The sequence below is a fragment of the Bacillus rossius genome, chromosome 7, assembly GCF_032445375.1.
Source record: "Bacillus rossius redtenbacheri isolate Brsri chromosome 7, Brsri_v3, whole genome shotgun sequence".
In the NCBI taxonomy this organism is placed as follows: Eukaryota; Metazoa; Arthropoda; class Insecta; order Phasmatodea; family Bacillidae; genus Bacillus; species Bacillus rossius.
This window is the reverse complement of record NC_086335.1, coordinates 19,914,440-19,927,753: the sequence shown is the minus strand read 5'-3', so window position 1 is coordinate 19,927,753 and position 13,314 is coordinate 19,914,440. Positions and strand designations below refer to the sequence as shown.

At 35.4% G+C, this 13,314-nt stretch overlaps 1 protein-coding gene across 4 annotated transcripts in view; it reads left to right on the top strand.

Annotated features, from left to right (window-relative positions):
• Positions 1-13,314, top strand: part of LOC134533703 (uncharacterized) — a 75,774-nt gene that overhangs the window by 42,101 nt on the left and 20,359 nt on the right. For all 4 annotated transcript variants that reach the window (XM_063371266.1, XM_063371264.1, XM_063371265.1 and 1 more), the window contains exons 7-8: positions 2,231-2,381; positions 5,421-5,507. In XM_063371266.1, the coding sequence (XP_063227336.1) occupies positions 2,231-2,381; positions 5,421-5,507 (238 nt within the window). The remainder of the gene's footprint in view (positions 1-2,230; positions 2,382-5,420; positions 5,508-13,314) is intronic.

The following is a 13,314-nucleotide window of genomic DNA, read 5'->3' as shown; positions in this document are numbered from 1 at the left end:
TCACGCGTGTCTTGGCCGCGCTGTTGAAAATTTTTTCAGACATTGTTTTTTATTTAAAAGATTCAACCAATGGTGGCAGCATAGACCTTAGAGGAGTCTTTAAATAATTGTTAGCCACGCACACCGATAGAACAATGGTCACAGTTTGTACCACGATTTGCCACCGACCATGGAATTGAATCCGGAGCAACATTAAACATTCATGTTATATATTTTCATGTGATTGTTTCGGTAGACCAAGTAAAATTGTATGTGCTGCGAATTTGTTTTCGTCACGTAATTGGTTCTTCGTCATAAAATGGCGACCATGTTCAGTATTTGATAAAAAGAAGAATAAATCTACAAACTCTATTCACAATTTGTTTTATTTATGGAAGAGAATCTTTATGTAGAGCATACAGTGTTAACCTCAAAAGTAATATTTCACGGAACTTAAAGTATTTTCAGCGCCAAACAAATTATTCCAAATTTTTGAAAGTATGTAACACTCGGACCAATTTAAGCCAGCCGGAAGTCTGATTTGATAGAGCGTTGCACAGCATGTTTCGTGTGCATGCAGTACTTTGGTGTTATTACTGGAAAGTGAAAACCGATTTTCAAGATTTTGTGACTTCATTCTACTGTGTTTCTCCGTGTAAACTCGCAGTAGAATGATTCCTGCTGTTGTGAAAAGCAGTTTCTTATTTAATTTATTCAATTCTGGATTATTTTTTTCCCTCCTAGTATAGTGGGATCGGATCTTAAAATTTCCCACAAATGTCATTTTTATTTTCTCCTTTTCACCCCCTTAGCTGTTGAACTTTGAAATAATTTTGGATAATGTACACTACTTAACTCTGTATGCATGGTATTCATGGTCAGTTTCTTTTTTAGATTCGGTGGTAAAAGTTTCTCTTCACTAAACAAATTTTATCCCTTTAGTAGTAGAACTTTGGAAAATAGCGATAAGGAATCTGTCCCCTGTGTAAAATTTTGTGAAATGTATTTAACATTGCTCAATTTGATATTTTTGTCTCTTATGTACAGTAATTTCATTTTTGTGTATCCTTGAGGGTTATGCCATTCTGTTTTCTCATTTTATATATTGTGTATGTATTTATATATGTGTGTGTGCTTTTTTTCTACTCTTGCTCTGTTATGGATGAAATTCTCTATTTTGTTGATTTGTCTATTTGAATGTTAATGCTTTTTGCCAGAGGTGCTTTTGTAGATGTCGAGGAAAACATTTAAACTAGCTTTTTTCCAGTGTGGTTGGTAAACGAGTCATATATATCTCATAACAGTTTGTGTTCATATCTGCATTTAAGTTTACTTTTTTTTTGGTTGCATCTGTGATGTACTGACTGTCCTCTGGTGGAGCAAGGTGGCTGGCACAGTGGTGAGATGCCAGACTTACATTCTGGTGGACCTGGAATTGAGTCTTGATCCAATCATTCTGATTTTGTGTTTAAGGGCCCCGCTTATCTGAGTACACATATGGTGTGTAGAGCTTTAGAAGAAACCACGCAATTTTAAAAACTGCTCAAGATATCCGAGTGGCGTTTGTTTACGAAAAGCATTTAAGAATGCGCTGAGGACGGATGAGTTGTTCTGTTTCTGTATTTCATTTTTAAACTGTGTTTTTTGAAGAGTGAAAAAGGCTAAAATGTGTGTTTTCAGAATAACTTTTAGACATGAAATAACTTGGATTCATAAAAGCACTCAAGGACCTTGCATTACACCATCATCTTCATATATACCCACCATATAATGTTATTATTACCGCTCAAATTTAATAGTTGTCCTATGCACGACGAGAAGACTGTGGCAGTCCACAGCCTTGCCCTTAGAGGAGATAACGCGCTAGAAGCACCAGCGAGTGTCGCACGTATCATTCCGCCTCGGTAACATAGATACACCCCTGACTGGACAGTCCCCTTAATGTTTTGCCATAGTCACTCTAGGCAAATGCTGGAATGGTTTCTTACGCCATGTCATATTCATTCCCCAAAATTTCTAAGTTATGAAGTGTTTTCTGTCCCTTGTTTCCTTATGGTTGAGACATAGCTCAAAAATATATTTTTTAAAAATACAATATTTTTCTCATTAATTCCTGTGGCTGTGTAATTGTTTGGCTATGATTGTTGAGAGTACATAATTTCTGTATTTGGGGCAACAGTTTCTCTAATAGCATTAGTGAAGCTTTTCCTTCTTTCTGTGGTTGATTGTTGTTGGTTTTGGTTTTATGAAGGAAGCAGAAGCATTCGCAAAGGAGCAGAATTTCAACACTGATGACTTTAAAGAGATTGCTCTGAAGATAACGCAGCTTCCGAAACATAATACTAACAGGAGCAGAATAGCAGTTCTTACACATGGTCACCATCCTGTCGTTATGGCAAAAGGTAATGTTTGTGCTGGGCTTCAAAGTTTGATTATTTAATATTCTTTTCAGAAATTCAAAACAGGTTAGCTACAACACCACTTATTCTACCTTAAAAAATATAAATTGTATGGTTAAATTTCAAACCACAAATTTGTATTCAATATTACATTAAGTTTTTATGCAATGAATTCATTTACCTTTGTTTACATCGCATTTTCAAATGTTCAGTGTTGAGGATATATTGTGTTAATAGGTAGGGACTGAGTGAAGTGGTGTTGGTGTTGATTTTTCATGATACAACTTAATACTGTGGGTAAAGGCTGAGATTCTTTTTACCCTTATTATTGCCCAGATTGATCCCCAAATTTTCTTATTTATATTGTTTCCTGTGTCTGCATCTAACGGCCTTAATCTAAATGTAATAAAACGTTGCTCAGGGAAGGTCATTATGGCCGTGGAGGAAATGTTAATAATGAATGATGATCATAACTCTAAGAGGAAAACTAAACCACCATACTTGACTGACATCTGCTACATGGTTTACGTTATCAGAGGGTCCTCCACCCTCTCTTCCTTCTTATCAACCCCGTCCATAACTTACATTCTCTTCAAGTGCCGAAATTATAAGACAATATCCGACATGCTTGAAACCTCAGCCCAGCATCTTTATCCACATTCTACCCTCCTCACACTAGCAGTTGACTTTACACGCTGTAGCATCACCAAAACATGACTACTCAGCCATGTAGTTTTACTCCTCGTCCTTCGAACCACCCACTTGTTACTTCTCTCTTGCGCCCAGGTTGTAGCATGCGTAATGCCGGGTCAACATGGTGCATACCTCTAACCGCACCCAAGACAGCCAGCAAAACGGCCACCCTAATCATGAGAAGTGAATGACTAAGGCTTGCTATGGTGTCGCCTCCTAATCCACACTAAATTTCATACTGAAAACAACTTACATATAAAAACTAAAGCCAAAAAATATCTGCATTTTTGAATTTGTGTATTATTGTTTTACAATTCAAATAAGTATTTTTAAAGACAATATGGATAAACAATAGTGTGAAACGTTAAATAATTCCTTGTTACTATGTTGCGAATTAATCATTGGGCACCTTGTAAAAATAAGTGTGTGAATAACATACAAGTTAACTTAATTTAACTGAACTGTATTCTGAATGGTAGTGTGTCTTGTGAACATCATATAATCATCAAACACATTTAACTCTTTTACAATACACTATGTGTATGGTATAATAACTAGTAATAATCTATTACATCACAAAAAAAAATTATAAGATGAATGTATTTGATAGTTATGGACAGTGACACATCAAACACCAAACCAATATTAGTTCAAACTACAACCACTGGGTATAGTTACTAAAGTTGATTAAGGGGACCAATTCAAATGAAATTAAAATCCCATTTAATCTTAATGACAGAAAAATTGGCAATGGTCAAATTCATACACATACCATTGAGTTTTGGACACGTTTGAGCTCCAGTATTATTAGTGATGGTAATTTTTGTAGTTTAATTTTAAACATGGAGTACGAACTTATGACGGGAATTGAATTGAATGATTATAAAGGCAATTGGAACGTCCAATCGTCCGAAATATATGTATCGGGATGTTTTGAACTCACATGGACAAACCAACCTTGTTTGACGCTTCACATAAAATGGTAATCCCAGTTTTGAGATTTACATCATTCCAGTGATTTAACACAACTTTTAGATCAGCCTTTGAATATAGCCTCTTCGTTCGTCCTTCCTTCAAACGTTTTGGTCTGGGAGTCGCTCCTTAATCTTGTTGGCTGCAATCGATGAAGCCTCAACAACAGCATCACGGGACGTCCTTTCTTCCGCATTGATTCAGGACTTGTTCAGGAATTATTTCAGGGTGGACTTTGATGAAGCCTCAAACACAGCAACACAAGACGTTCTTCCTTCCTTCCTTCCTTCCTCATTGATAAGTAATATATTTTCAAACGTCGAGTTAAATCCACAAAATAATTGCAGTTATAATCACAAACTTCTGCTCTTCAGCTCGGATGGTTTTGAACTAATTTTCTAATTCTAATGTTTTGCTGTTCACATAACTAACGATGGTTGTTTTGACCTAAATAAAACATAAGTAGATCTGCGTTGAAGTGAAAATTAAACAACTAATTTGTACACGCATAACTGATATCATTTAACAAAATGAAATTTGGTACAAACTCTTTCATTGGTGGTTGAAACTGTTTTCACAAAATCAGTACCTATAGATAAAAACATTGAAACATATAAATCATTATGAACAGATTAATAAATCATAGAGAACAAAATACTAAAACTTAAGAAAAAATATTGATATTAGACAAATGCAAAGTCTTTACTATGAAGGATTCTTTCCTTTATAGTTTTAGGAAGATAATGAGCATTTACAAAAATCAGATTTACAAAAATGTTGTTACTTTGCTATTTCACTAGTTAAATAAACGTCAGTAATTGTCTCTGTAGTAAGACGTAATATAAGCTTTCAATTAACCATCACAATAGTTACGTCATGAAGTGCTTCAAATTTGCTGTAAAATGGTCCATTATCCATTTGGTTTTAGACTTGGAGCAATGCTGTAGCAACACTGTTAGAAATATTCAAAGAACATTCCTGAAAATAATGTGTAAATAATGTTGTTAAATAGGAAATATTGATGGTGATTAGAGAATTTTACAGTAAAATAGTGAGTTAAATCTTGAAAGTATTAATTGGAGTGTCATGAAAAAGTTATGAAACTGTTACTAATTTTCATTTTTTGTTTTTTGACACCTTCAGTTTATAGGCACACATAAAAATGAATATTTGAAGACTGTCCACTTAAAACATGTGGAGATTATCTCAGAAATGCTTTAGCTTATTATATAAATATGGGCACATCATGTAATTAGTATATTTATTTTGTGTGGTGTTTAATTTAATGTCTGTAAGTTGGTTAATGTGGCAGATGTAAACACCCTGTTCAGATTGTGAAGAAACCAACATAGTATTGTTTCTTTGTTGGCTTTCCAGATGGGGTGGTGACTGAGTTCCCGGTGCCTCAGCTAGCACCCGAGAAGGTGGTGGACACGAATGGTGCCGGTGATGCCTTCGTGGGAGGTGAGTAAAAATCAGAATGTTGTTTCACTGCGTGTGAATCCTGCATCCTGTTCCCAGGAAGAATATTTTTTTCATAAAGTAATGCTCAACATATTTGAGCTTCATTTGCAGTACATACATACAGCTGGTTGTCCACAGGATCCAGCATTATTTTAATGTGATTAAATAATTGGTGCCCTTTTCTTGTAATTAATAGCAACACATCTTAGTAGTGATACAGCAGGCTTTTAAATAATTTGTACTTACCAAAAAAAAATTTAATGAGAAATGTGGAACTTTTGCTAGAAAATTTGGAAGTGATCCGGGTATAGCCCAGAGTAGGTATATCTAGTAAGTCCTGGGACACCGGCTCACGGCTGGGTAGCCGGGGAGCCACGGCGGCCATCTTGTATTACGTAACTTCCGGAGGCCATTTTAAATTACGTCACTTCCTGCGGCCATCTTGGATTGCGTCACTTCCGGCGGCCATCTTGAATTTTGTCACTTCCTGCGGCCATCTTGTATTTGACCTTGACCTTTGGCCCCGACGGCCATTTTGTTTTTTATCTGAAATTTTGTTTTTCTATAACATTCCACCATCTTGAAAATCTTTATTTATTATCCGATTATAATGAAAAGAAATTAAAAATTTATTAAAAAAATTAAATAATCAAAATATTAAAATAAAGTTTTAAAAAAATATTATTTAATAAAATTTTAATTAAAAACCTATGCATTGAATACCCCACTCCTCTACATTACGAATACACCATCTAGCACCCCACTCCTCTTTTACAATGACATTGTCATCGAACACCCCACTCATCCCTGTTACAATTTTTCTTTATGCCACATTCTTTAAAATAAATTTATTATCAAAATAAAAAATATATACCATCATTGTCTGCCAGAGGCAGCCATCTTATTTAGTGGAGACCACCATCCTGATTTCATCTGATGGATGTCATCATCTGGTGTAGGTTTCTAAAGTACGTTAGTGTATGTAAGGATGAGTTCCTATCTCGTACCAACATTATTATGACCCTTATAGACCAACCATTTTTTTCTTAAAGTCTTATCATTTATAGGTTTCGACTAAAATATATGTTATCAATTCTATCATTGTGGATACAATAGTTAAAGTAATGATAATTTCAAAAAAACATTTATTACCCCATCTTAGCGGGGCCAGAAATTTTTCTAACTCAATATAACATTCTCTTCTCATGTTTGCGTACTCGTGTTTAAAAGCTGCATGGAAGCAGATATTTCTAATGTCTGCGTAAAATTTCACTTTTATAAACAAGTCCATGTTTGCGTACTAGTGTTTAAAAAGCTGCATGGAAGCAGATATTTTAATGTTTGCATATATATTATTTACTCTCTCTCACATGTTAAATACCTTTTAAAACTGTAGACTGCTACCATGAAACGTGAATTTAAAAAAAAATTAATTTTCTTATTTAATTTATTTAACACAAAAATTGATACGACAAATCCCTCGAAATATTTACATCAGACACTTCCAAATCGCTCACTCATGAACATATTGAGCAACCGCACCCCGATGCTCAAACCTGCCACCACAATCTCATTGCCGTTGAAATGAGCATTAATCAGCTCCTCCATCATTCGCAGCCTCTCCACCAGTCCAGCGCACTCGCACACTTGCCTGTGGACGTCCTCCGGTGGTGATAGCGTACCCCACCCACACTGTGATAGTGAGGTGGTGGGGGGCGAAGCCAGCTTGGGGTTGATGGTGACAGCGATGACTGTAGTTGTGTTGACGCTGCTGACGGAGGAGGCGACCGTCGGCCGGCAAGTTCCATCAGAGGCATAAGCGGTCGCGTCATGGAGCGTGTAGCCTGAGGTGGTGATCCCTGCTGAGCAGGCGGCTGCTGCCCGATAGCAGCAATGGTGATGTGTGGTGGCGACGGACCGATCCGGGCGGTAGCAGACTGCTGCCGTACAGCATCAATGGGGATGAGTGGCGGTGATGGTCTGCGTGCCCCAAACACTTGGCGGGCCGACCCCACCGGCGAGAGGTCCAGCGGTGAGCGGTCCCGTTCAGGTGACCGGCCCCAAGGCTCCTTACGGGCCCAGCGGCGGCTCTGACTCTAACAACGCTCGATTTCGCTCCAATTGTGGAGATATGTCTCATCTTCTTCGTCTGTTGTGAGGTCTATTATCGGTGGTGAAGAAATCTCACCATCCTCCACACACCCCTAGCTGTGCTCGAAATCACTACCGTGAAAAGACATTGTTAGCTCTCTAGCAACAAACTGAAGCTTGTTTTTCAAACGTGTGCAGTATTTATGCTGTCCCTTCCCCACCCTCCTTGACAGCCCTGTCCAAGCGCTCGCTCCCCCGTGATGTACAACCTCTGATGCACCTACCCCCTACACCACTGCCCTCCCTGACCCTAATAGCCCGGACCTGTCGCCACTCGTTCCAACCTACAAATATCATTTTAAGTACCACCCACATGTGCTCCGACGCTAAAGAAAAAGGTTTATACAGTACGGAAATAAATAAAACAATGTTATTTATTTACAACATGCATTTATTTAGTAATGCCGGTAACATATCAATCCACTTATAACTTCCTTTTGCTGTGAACTCCCTCCACGTGGCTTCCTTTACAGTACGATTAAAACGCTTGATCACTCCACCTTTTATCTCGGTGAACGTAGAATAATGGTTTATTGCATGTTTTTTCATAAGAGCCTGTAAGTTCTTAGGTGTTGAACTTAATTTAAAAACATGTTCCATGGCTAACATTACATCATTCGAGTTTTTACTTTTAACAGGCTCTGCCCATGCCCGTTTGGAATAAATGTCTATAACAGTAAGCAGATACTTTTACCTGCCATTCACTTTAGAATAAAGAATCACTTCAACCAAATCCACCTGAAATAAGTCTAAAAGTCCTAATGTCAGAACACTTTGTCTAGGAAAAGTACGTCGCGCCGGCTTATGTATTTCTTTTGCAATAGCTCGTCGACTCATTTCGAGATGTATTCGTCTTCCTGCAGTTCTTCAAGTAGGGAAATTATCTCGTTTTGATGTGAAGTATTCCCTGTTTCTTTAGAAGCAAGCAGCAAGCGAAGCAGATCAAAAAGTCCATCCAGATTATTCCAAAATATGTATGACAGTCTTTTATTCTCAATTAATTTACTAACTAAACCGGATCCTGTTGAAACACCTACTTCAGGGAACAGTTTAGATATGATATCATACTTTATATGATTATCGTCTTTAAACAAGTTAGTTTTCTAACAGTTGTTTTTGTAATGAGCACTTGTAGTTTTTAACATTAGCTTATATTGTTCTAAATCTGTATTTGTATATCGATGTGGATCTTTAAGAAACAGCAAATCATAAATACCAGGTGTCCCAACCGTGCTGAATCCTCCTACTTGTATGACATCACCAGGTAAAAAATGTACTTTGAATTTACCCATATACCACTTTTTATTACGTTTAAACACACCATAAATAGGATCTCCTTTACGTGACGAGTATGAAGACAAGTAAGTAGAAGCAAGAGTTTCCGACTCAACTTCTGATGAACACATTTTTTTAGGCTGTAGTAAATACGAAATTGGTACATCTTCTTCGTTTACATTAATGATACGTCACTTTCTACGATAAGATTTAGCAGGATTCTTTTCTTTCGCTTCAGAAGAAACATTTTCAGTTTTAACAAGTGTAGGAGAAACATTTTCATGTTTTAAATTATCTAGACGTGAAGTAATCGGTTCGAATATTCTTTCCTTGATAATATCACACCCTAATTTTTCCTTCTTCGCGAGTAAGTATTTATCACGAATACTTTTGATTATGTCATGCAGCTCTTTCGCTGATTCAGACATATTAATAAAATGACGGTTAACTCCATCATCGCGTATATTTATATACCTTTATGAAACCGGCTCTCCCCTTTTGCGGTAAAGTTTTAGGATCTTGTAAAGGTTTAATAACTATATGTTCTTCTAATCTATCCATACGAGCATTCGTTTCGGTCAGGAACTGTTAATGTAAATTAGTAAAACTTTTTTCAACTACCAGTTTAATTCCCTCACTTTGTTTTAGTAAAGTTTCACGTATGTGTTCACAATGTCTAAATAAATCATCATCATGACTCAGAGCCATATGTTTAAGATTTAGGTCATCCATTTTGAATAAAATAATAACATTTGTATTATCACGTACAAGATGTTTCGGTATTCTCGAGTATGTTTGACATAAGTATATGCAATCCACGTATGAGTGTCGACCCATCAAAAAATATCTTTGAATATTACCCTGTTTTTCGTTAGCGACGTCATCGAAAATAATTGTAGAATTATGTTTAGCTTCTTCTGGAGGTATGACTGCATTATTATCACTATAGGGATAGTACCCCATACCATCAATACATTTTAGTATGTATTCAAGTCGTACATATTTAGGCTGTTGTAAGGATTTTGAGTAAATGTATATGTTTTCAAAACGCAAACCATTCGGATGTTCAAGCAAGCTCATGAGTACACACGTTTTCCCGCACCCCGAGGGGCCTGCAATGATACATCTTACAGTATTCGGTAGTAAGCTTCCTTGTCTGCATTCTAGAGAACTATATTTTCTGTCCACTTCTGATATTTTCACAGGTAAAGTTAAATCAGGTTTTATAATTTTCATACCACAACCTAAACTTTTAGTTATTACTTGATCGGTGTTTGAATCATCATGCAACAAGTATGAATTTTTGTTTGAAATATACGGGTTTATGTTTGAAATATGTTCATTTATGTTTGAAATAGGCTGACTTTTGTTTGAAATATGTGGATTTTTGTTTGAAATATTTTCCCTATCCGTACTAACCTTACAAGTAATGATGTGTCTTGTAAGCTACCTACTCTCTTGAATTCTCGAGGACATTTAAGACAGCGAAACAAGCGGTAGGAATAAGTCTTTAAACATTTGTTTTCTTCGTGACGCGAATCATTATGTTTTAAACTGAAACCTTTACCACAGTATTTACACAAGTAAAACATTCTGACACGATGTAACTACTTCAACGTTCAGTTTACAACTGAGGTACTTAGCTATATAACGAGCTGTATTTATATGTTTCCCTCAGTAAGCTTCAATTACTTGTGAGAGTAAGTCTAAACTTGGTGGCGGATTAGTAAATAGTTTGATAAATAAATTGCCATTCGAATTACACATTCCAGGTTATAACTACTGTGGTCCGGGCACGAAATTAGCTAAGAGACTTAGATGAGGAGATAAAGGTATAAACAAACTTGATAATTTTTATAAAAACCACGACGTAGCTTATAGTAAAAGCGCAGATCTGAAAGACCGACACAAAGCCGTCAAAATCCTATCGCAGGCACAGGGTGTCTAGCGGCCATGAAAAACGTGAAAAACGGGAATTGTACATGGATTTTATTTGCATGGGAAATGTACATGAATGTGCGGAAATTGTTTAACATGTGGGGATTTTATAAACGCAAGAAAAAATTTTAAAAATTATTTTCGCAGTTTATTGAGAAGTATCATCTTATTTGTTTACGTTACCGAATAACGATTGAGTACAAAAATGTTTGCAAGAGCAGAGCAGCAGACTACTATGTATAAAACCAAACGGAAGTTTTTTTTTTTGTTGGCTGCATGTGGTAGGTCGTTCGTTTATTCTTTGTGCTCAAAATGGCGTGTGCGTGTATTAGTGTTGCGTGGTTGATCTGGTAGATTTACCGTATTCGTTTTGCTTTGGGTTTTTTTTATGAAAAAACTGCATCAGTAAAATAATTCACATGTGTAAGTATACATTTTCACTTTCCTTTTATGTTTTGGATTGTGATTTTTAGTGGTATAATTGGAGAGCTTCCATTTGCATTTATTTTGTGTCATACCACGTGCTAAGTTCTGTACGCTTCTTTGCTGTGAATAGTGCCTCGTAATTTCTGGATTATACATATGTATAAATTAATATAATTACTGACTTTGGTAAATATGTAGTGTACGGATTAGCGCCAAAAAAAAATCGCACAAATCTGAAATAACTTTCATTATATGCTCTTTTACGTCCTCTTTTCATAACCGCCTGCGGAGATAAGAAATTCAAATTACTTTTGGAGATATCGAATTTTTAAATTTTAATTATCGTAAAAAAATTTTATAAAAATCTGAAATAACTTTCATTATATGCTCTTTTACGTCCTCTTTTCATTACAGCCTGCGGAGATAATAAATTCCAATTACTTTTGGAGATATTGAATTTTTAAATTTTAATCACTATACCTGCACATTCATACGACTTCCATCATTGTTTTTTGTTTACGAGTATCAATTGTTTTTTTTTTTATTGGATAATGTTGTCACGTGATAGTTCGTGATAGGCCAATATTCAAATGAACCAATAGGCCGCCTCCAACTTAGGTGAGTTTTTAACTTATGCTTTAAAAAATTACGTTCGTTCATACTGTTAATCCTTTGTTCCGGTTTGTTAGGTTAGGTCAGCTACATTATAAATACTTTAAAACTAAACAATCATTAAAATTAATTTTATTATTTTTAATGTCCGTTCAGTTTCAAAGTATTTATAATGTAGCTGACCTGACCTAATCTACCTTTGTCCCGTTTTGTTAGTTCAGGTCAGTTGCATTATAAATACTTAAAACTATACAAGTAAAATAAATTGATATTATTTTTAATTTCCGTTTAATTTGAAGTATTTATAATGTAACTAACCTTAACTAATGGAAAATTTCTGTTATTTAGGCATTCACGCGCACACGGCAAAATATAAAATGGCGTCGGTCAAATGATTACATAGGTCTTGTATTGCAAAATAAGAACTGCGATATCTCCAAAAGTAATTGGAATTTCTTATCTCTGCAGGTGGTTATGAAAAGAGGACGTAAGAGCATATAATGAAAGTTATTTCAGATTTGTACAATTTTTTTTGGCGCTAATCCGTACACTACATATTTACCCTGACTTTTCAGTATGTGCTCACATTTACGCAAGGCGAGCAAGTAGTGTTCGGGTTAATTTAATATAAGTAAAATGAGTATGTTAGCACTGTGTACCTACATGTAGACAATTTTCCCTACAAAATCAATGACGTTTTTTTGAATTTGTGAATGAAAATTAACAAGTCGCAGCAATGCTAGTTTTTCAATACATAATTTTTCACAATGTGTAATTATTAACGGTAAATGTTAAGGTTGTTTTCATTTATTATATAACTATTTTTAACCCCGAAAGTATATTTTCCTCCAGTTATAATTAATAGTTAAAAAGTTGCTCCAAATAATACTGTGCGGTTTAATTTTACTTGTGTTAGAGTTGTATTTGTCTTTATCCAGCTTAACAGTTGTATGTAGAGCTGTTCTATATTAAACCTTATGTGTGTAAACCTAAATGTGATTAACAGACAAATTTTATTTGGGTTTTGTTTTGGGTTGCCTATTAGGTAACCAAAATATGCAAGCCTTCATAGGATTAACAGTTTACATAAAATATAACTTCATCGTACCAGGACCATTGTAAATAACTACCAAGCATAATGTTATGTTTTGATATCAAAGTGTATACATTTTTGTTTCAGAAAAAAATAAGTTTTACAAAATAATTTCCCTGCCTCTCTCAGTTATATTTAATTTTAAATATAAATAGTTATTTAAAATATTTCGTTAAATTGATTTGTGTTTCATCTGAAGCTTTTTGATTAAGAAACATTAATTCTTTTGAACCATGCCAAAACACCAATAAAATTTATATTGTACAGAAATGTTTGTATTATTAGGTTCTTGATCACACAGAAGCATGGTTC